General features: G+C 59.3%; 1 protein-coding gene across 1 annotated transcript in view; it reads left to right on the top strand.

Moving 5' to 3' along the window:
- The window catches only part of CCR7 (chemokine (C-C motif) receptor 7), a 10696-nt gene extending 3089 nt beyond the window's left edge, over window positions 1–7607 (top strand). Inside the window, exons 2-3 of the mRNA XM_006774347.2 lie at window positions 3141–3190; window positions 5881–7607. Coding sequence (XP_006774410.1) covers window positions 3141–3190; window positions 5881–6954 — 1124 coding nt within the window. The 3' untranslated portion in view covers window positions 6955–7607. The remainder of the gene's footprint in view (window positions 1–3140; window positions 3191–5880) is intronic.
- The last annotated feature ends 7 nt before the right edge of the window (window positions 7608–7614 follow it).

Here is a 7614-nt window from a genome sequence, read left to right as displayed (position 1 = left end):
GTTTCTGGGGTCAGACGGTTTAAACCCATTTCCACGGCTCGCCGGTTATGACTCTGGGGAAGTTTCTCCTCTCGCGCTGCCTCGGTTTCCCAGGGCCTACCTTCCAGGGCTTTTGTGAGGATGACATGCTCATCCAGGGAAGCAGGTTGGTGTATACTGAGAGCTCAGGAAGCATGAATTCCATCACTGGATAAAGCAGTTGATAACGTAGTGACTGTAGATTCAACCAGCTGCCAGCCATCCCTGCCTAGAGCCCTCTGAAAGAGGGTCCCCAGCCCCCCCTCCCCTGCTTCTTCCCTCCCCCTCTCTTGCCCACGAAAGAGAAACGTTGTGTTGGCAGGTGAGGAATTACAAAGAAGAAAAAGGTTGGGGTGGCTTTTGGAACCAGCGGATGGGCAGCCATGATTGCCTGGGTGGCCTGAAGGTCCTGGAAAATGTGGGGATGGACGCTGAGGGCCAGCAGTCCCCTCCTCCCACATAAGAAGGGAGTTTCTCTTGCTGGGGGCGCAGGGTGGAGTGCTAGGGAATTTTCTTTTCATCATGATCATTACTAGAAACTTCAGAACCCAGAAAATACCCAACACATAAGGAAACCATTCCCCAACCCCTAAGATTTCCAGCGTTACTGGCCTCACCCGAGCTGCTGCCCAACGCCAGTTGCTTTATGACTTTGTAACAGACAGAAGTGATCTGACTCATGGCCGCCAACCAGGCCCCCTCTGCCACACACCAGAGTTCCCCTAACTTCCCATTCGGCTACCTGACTCGAAAATGCCCTGTTCTGGTCCTACAAGATCCCTGCTCATTGGTCATCTCCAACACACCTGGAACGAGAAGTCACCTACACACACACACACAGACACACACACACACACACACACACACACCAGCTCCCACCCCTACCCTAGACGGTGGAAAAAGGAATGGGATGGGGCCCAGGAGAAGGGGCGAACGAGTAAAATAGAAACGTAGGCCTTCCTCCTCATATTTCATTCGTTGTGACTTATCAAAACTTTGAGGTTTCTCGGTTCTCACTGACAGTCAGAGCGGGCTTTCTCTAGAGTAACCAAAAGACGCGGGTTTAAAGAAACCTCGAGCGCTTCACATCGAGATGAGTCAGTGGAGGACGGGCGGTGCGTTCGTTGGACCCTGAAGAGAGTGTGGTTAGGGCAGAACACGGACAGCAGCTCAGGGGCTCCCGGGGTGGTTCAGCCAGAAAGGGGAATGAGAGAGAGGAACTCCGATGTTGTACAAGGGCCCATGCTCTCCCCGGGGCCGCAGACGCTCACACGCAAGCTGGGGCAATGGGGCGGCGGGTGCCTGTCCCAAGAAATGGAAGACACAGCGAGGAGGGCAGGTCCAGGTGACAGCAGAGGGCCCGACTGCCATGCTGACCTGCAGGGACTTCCGCCCTGGGGGTGGGTGGAGAAGTCCTAAGGATTTAGAAGGAGGGAGGTAGTGGGGGGTGGTTTGGGAGGAGGGGATGTTACAGCCAAGGAATGATTTAGGAACATGGCTAGCAGTCACGTGCAGTACGCCTTGCTTGAGGTGAGAGAGAAACAGCTAGTCTATTCACGGGGCTCGATGCCGGTCCTTCCCCCAGGGACCCCCAAGCCCAAGGTGGACTCTCCAATTCCAAATCCCCCGCCTTGGGCAGTCCCTCCGGAAAACATTCCCTGCGACTCGGGTATCGTGCTGCGGGATTTCCAGCAGGTGGTGCTGTGGCCAAGGACTCAGATTCGCTGGGAATGGGCTCCTGCCTCTTGGGAAGCCGGAGCCATGAGAACGTAGGGCAGTTTCCCCGAAGGTGTTTAAAGTGGGGTCCCCCACCTCTTCCCGGTCTCAGCTGAGAGGAGAGGGGCGCCAGGCCTGTAAGCCCTGGCTTGGCACCCATGGATGTTCCCTACGGGCCAGGCCTGGGGGGCACGTCCTGGGGAGGGGGCCCAGAGATGAAGCAGGCACAGTTCCTTTCTCGGGGTGCTCCCAGGCTGCGGGGTGAGACAAGACTTCTGTATAAACCACCCTGCGGCCTGTCCTGCTCGGCCCTCGGAGGAAATGAGTTCCAGGTCCGGGACCCAGCTCAGCCACAGAGCAGAAGTGAGCAGCCAAGTGCCTGTCCTCCGTCCACCACACACCAGGCCTCTGCTCACCTGGGCTCTCAAGGCTGTTCCGGCCCAAGGAGAGCCTCCTGGGTGACCCCAGGCTCCAACCCCTGCTCTGGGCCAGGTCTCTCCCCACAGCTGGCCTCCTGTTCCCCCTTCTACCCAGAGCCCCCGGCTCTGAATTAGAAACAACTTAAGGAAGAGGAGGCGTGTACACGCCTCAGTCAAGCAAAAAACTAGCAGCTCCCTCAGGGACTGGTCCCCATCCTGCCACGGCCCCCCAGGACAGCGTCCCCTCGGTCAGTGGGAGCCTCCTCCCTGGGAGGGCACGCCCGGCATTCGTTCTTCTACTTATTCGTCCACTCCCAACGCCTGGGCACCAACTCCCAGGTTCTGGGCCTGCGCTGGGGAAAAGGGAAGAGGTCCCTGCTCCAAAGACAGGCTGAGGGGTGGGCCAGGTGACTAGGCCTGCGCTGGGGAAAAGGGAAGAGGTCCCTGCCCCAAAGACAGGCCAGGTGACTGGATGGATGTCAACCGAATGAAGGGGTGTGGGGAGCCCCATGAAATACTCTTTCATCCATTCCTGGGAGGCCAGTAAGTGTAGGACACACACACACACCCCTCTACCACCACACCTCAGGGCCTTCCTTGCTTCCTGGGAGCAGGAAGGAGGAGGCCATTCAGACCCAAGAGTCAAGATCAGTTGACGCTCAACCTTGAGGATAGGTCTGGGTCAGGGAGGACTCTCTGACCCCAAACGAGGCCCTGAAGAGCCAAGAAAGGGGAGACCGCCCTGCGTCCTCCTCTGCTCCTTTCAGGGACCTCGCCATGGAGGAGGGAGAGGAGGGGAGGGCAGCGAGTCCGGGGAACCAGCCAGGTTGCTCCGAGGCACAGTCTGGTTCTGATACTCTGTTTCGGCAAAGGCAGCGCCGGGAGCATGTGATGAAAGCTCCATCAACATCTCGATCTCGAGGTTTCCTTCAATAACAAAGAGCTGTCCCCTGCCCAGCAGTAACGCTCTCACCTTGCCTCCTGCAGGGAAGCCCATGAAGAGCGTGCTGGCCGTGGCTCTCCTTGTCATTTTCCAGGTGAGGTCTCTTCCCCCGTCCACACCCCTGAACCCCAGCTCACCCCTCGCACGTCCAGGGTTCTGGGGGAGCAGCTGGGCATTTGCTGGAAGGAAACAGACCCAGACACGAACCCACTCGCCACTCATTAGGCCGACGGTCGCCCCTCTCCATCTGCTGAGCGACCCTAGCGAGTCTTTACTCCACTTAAATGAACACCTGAGGGAAAGAAGTGACCACCACCTTCCCCACCCACTTCCTCTGTCCCCATCCCACAGACAAACATGCGGAGCGCACCCTGCTCCGGCTGAGCTCAGAGAGAGGGGAGCTTTTTGCCAGGTTCATGAGCTTTGCACGTATGTGCGCACACCCTGTCCATGTGCGGCTTCATATGTTTCCGTGAGCTGAGAAACGAGCCTGTGGTGTGGTGGCCTGGTTACTATCCTCTCACCCCAAACTGCCTCCCTCCCCAGCCTCCATCCAAGGCTCCCCTAGTTCCCTTTCATGAAATAGAGACACATCTGCACTCCACCGGAGGGGGGCAAGCAAGGGGCCCAGGATCCTGGGAGCGGGAGTGGGTGGAGGAGCGCACATAGTTTATAGCGGCCTGAACGCCGCAGGAGGAAGGGCCTCCGGTTGACAAGGCTTTGCTTCTCAATCCCAGAAGTGGAGACAGAAAACCGGCCCCCATCCATCCATCCAGACGTAGAAGAGACTGTAACTCATGGAGTCCACTCTCCCCGCTTTGTTGGGGTGACGGCTGCCTTGGAGGGGGAGGGGGCAGCTGAGACCAGAGCGGGAGAGGCACTGCTTCAGAATTGGCTCTTCCCCAGGTCTGGAGGCCAGAGGGCGGCTTTCCAGGCGCTCTGGCCAGAGGCAGGCCCCACGCTGGGCCCTGTTCCCAAAACCCCAACCCAGAGGCCCCCGGAGCTTGGGCTGCAGCCCACAGCCTGGCCCCCTTCCCCAGCCCCACTCCCTCCCCTCCTGCTCCCCTGTTTCCAGGACTCCGGTGGGTGGGGGGCTGTATTACTACCCTGGAGGCTGGAAGGTGGGGGAGGGGGAGGGACAGCTGGGACTCATTCTTCTCTTTACTGGGGTGGATGGAGGTGGCTCAGATGGGGCAGGAAGTGGTGGGGCTGTGGGCTGCAGAGGCCTCAAGCTTGGTGGCTCATGGGGGAGGTGGGTAGGAAAGGGGGGAAGCGAAGGCAGGGGTTGTGGGGAGCACACTTCATAGAGAGTGCATGGACGGCCCTCCAGGAAGATCCAGAACCCCCATGTCCAGGGGCCCCAGACCTAAGGCCTCAGGCCTTCCTGTGGATGGTCCTCTAAGACGTCCAGGCGGCAGTCATGCCCCGAGGAGGGAAAAGAAGCTGCTACTGGCTTTTCTTTTCGAGATAACAAAACCCAGAGAAGAGGCCCCTGGGCATTATTGTCCCTTCATCCCTCCCTGGGGCAGGACAGTGATGACTCCAGATTGGACGTGAGAAAGACAGAGACAGCACAGGGAAGCAGGGAGACCGGCCTCCACCTCTGGCCTCGGAACCTGGAAGCCCTGAGAGAGCCACATGGCTTCTCCCAGAGCCTGCCTCCCTGTCCTCATCTTTAAAGTCCCTCCTGCTCCCCAACTGTATGAAAATGCATCGTGGTGAGCTGCCCAGAGCCCTGTTCCCAGAGGAGGGACCACCAGCTTCCAGCCCAGCTCCCACGCTGCCCGGGCTCAGCCCTCACTGTGTCGCTGAGCACGGAGGCCTGAGCAGCCGCCGAGCCCGCCTTCATGGCTAAACTCACAGCAGGCCACCCAAACCTTCACCGGGCTCTGCAGACAGGCTTTCAAAAGCCCCGAGCAGAGCCCTGCTGGTCGGGATCTGCCTGGAGACTGCGAGGAAGAGAGGCAGAGAGGTGGGAGGAGACGTGGGAGACAGAGCTGTGCTTCCTTCCGAGGCTCCAAGCGGACCGATCACAGCTGAGGAGGCAGAGTTCAGTGCGCTGGGCACGCGTTGCCTGAGCCCTGCCGTGTCCCCTGCACTGTGTCCCGGGCCCCAGGGGTCCATAAAAGTCTTCAAGTTGCTCGCCATCCATGGTCATGGTCATGGCAGCCTGTCCCACACCAGGGCGAGCCTTTGCCTTCCTCTCTCCTCACTCCAGGCTCTGCTCAACCTTAATGTCCAGGTGGATTTTCCCTCCAAAGCTGAGGTGTTGTGTAGGCTCCCTTCTGGAAAGCTCTTTCCACCAGGTTCTGAAGGAGGCGCAAGAAGAAAGACCGGGCTCCCACAAAATAACACCTCTGCGGAGACCAGTGGGTGCCTCACCTGGGAGAGGTACCGCACAACAACCACATGAAGGGGATGGTGTGCGTCTCCATTTCACAGAGGAGAAAACTCAGGCTCGGAGAGATGCAGTGTGTTTAACCATCTCACAGCTCAGTTGACCTCAAAGCCAGACTATTTCCAGTCCTCTGTCAGCACATTGTTGGTTTCCAACAAAGAACCACCTGGAAAGTTCAGGAAAACGGAGTCCTGGGCCCCGCGCCCTGAGATTCTGGTGCAGGAGGTGTCAGGTGGGGTCCAAGAACGTGCAGGTGATGGGGATGGTGATGATGCTGACGGTAGGGACCACACTTTGAAGCCTCGGCCCTGGGCAATCCCAGGGCAGCGAGATTGTGACCCACTCAGCTAAGCTGGATGGTGTTTCCCTGTCTCCCTTCCCCACAGGTGTGCCTGTGCCAAGATGAGGTCACGGACGATTACATCGGAGAAAACACGACGGTGGACTACACCCTGTTCGAGGCCGTGTGCGACAAGAAGGAGGTGCGGGACTTTAAGGCCTGGTTCCTCCCAGCCATGTACTCCATCATCTGCTTCGTGGGTCTGCTGGGCAACGCGCTGGTCGTGCTGACCTACATCTATTTCAAGAGGCTCAAGACCATGACCGATACCTACCTGCTCAACCTGGCCGTGGCGGATATGCTCTTCCTCCTGACCCTCCCCTTCTGGGCGTACAGCGCAGCCAAGTCCTGGGTCTTCGGTGTCCACATTTGCAAGCTCATCTTCGCCATCTACAAGATAAGTTTCTTCACCGGCATGCTCCTGCTCCTCTGCATCAGCATCGACCGCTATGTGGCCATCGTGCAGGCCGTCTCGGCCCACCGGCACCGGGCCCGCGTCCTGCTCATCAGCAAGCTCTCCTGCGTGGGCATCTGGGTGCTGGCCACGGTGCTCTCCATCCCGGAGATGCTGTTCAGCAACATCCTGAGGAGCAGCAGCGAGCAAGCCTTTCGGTGCTCTCTCGTCACCGACCAGGTGGAGGCCTTGATCGCCATCCAGGTGGCCCAGATGGTGGTGGGCTTTCTCATCCCCCTGGTGGCCATGAGCTTCTGCTACCTGGTCATCATCCGCACCCTGCTCCAGGCGCGCAACTTCGAGCGCAACAAGGCCATCAAGGTGATCATCGCCGTGGTGGTGGTCTTCATCGCCTTCCAGCTGCCCTACAACGGGGTGGTCCTGGCCAAGACGGTGGCCAACGCCAACAGCACCACCACCTGCGAGCTCAGCAAGCAGCTCAACATCGCCTACGATATCACCTACAGCCTGGCCAGCGTGCGCTGCTGCGTCAACCCTTTCCTGTACGCCTTCATCGGCGTCAAGTTCCGCAACGACCTCTTCAAGCTCTTCAAGGACTTGGGCTGCCTCAGCCAGGAGCGGCTGCGGCAGTGGTCTTCCTGCCGGCACACCCGGCGCTCCTCGATGAGTGTGGAGGCCGAGACCACCACCACCTTCTCCCCGTAGAGGCTTCTCGGCCTGGACTTGAGGGAACCTCTCCGGGGACCCCCCGGGTCGGGGACGGGGAGCAGATGACATGACTCAGGACCCAAAAGCTGCTGAGGGGAAAGGAAGTTCTGGCTCTTCAAGTTCATCTCATGGCGAAAACCCATGCCACCCAAGACAGACCGTCATCAGAAGACAGATGCCCAACCCCAGCTACCTCAACCAAGTTGGCAGGGACGTGGCTGGTGAGCTACCAGACCCGGCCACACTCCAGCACCAAAAAACCAAAAAACCAAAAGTGAAAGCGGAGAAAGTTCACACCTCCTGGAGCCAAGGGAAGGGCGCTGGTGAGGGCTCGGGCAGTATGAGGGCCCCGGGGAGCCCTCCGCATGAACCCTCACGGGCTCAGGCGAGGTCTTCCAGAAAACAAGACGGTGTCTCCAAGACCGGAGGCGATGGGGAAACTTCTTGGCTGGGCAAGGAAAGGGAGACGCCAGCGAACGCTCTGCATCCCTCCCTCCGCCTCTCTTTTTCCACTGTCCTCCGAGCCAGCGAGAAATGGCAGCCTCCAAGCCTCCCTAAAAGCACACTTGCCTCTCGCCTGCTGCCTCTCCTGGGGCGGCCGCCCTCCCAGGCCCTCCCTGGTTCCTGCAGGCCAAGCCAGCTGCCTCCGGCCGGCCA

This window comes from Myotis davidii, unplaced genomic scaffold, assembly GCF_000327345.1.
Source record: "Myotis davidii unplaced genomic scaffold, ASM32734v1 scaffold327, whole genome shotgun sequence".
Lineage (NCBI taxonomy): Eukaryota > Metazoa > Chordata > Mammalia > Chiroptera > Vespertilionidae > Myotis > Myotis davidii.
The sequence above is the reverse complement of the archived record's forward strand: the minus strand, read 5'-3'. Positions and strand labels throughout refer to the sequence as shown.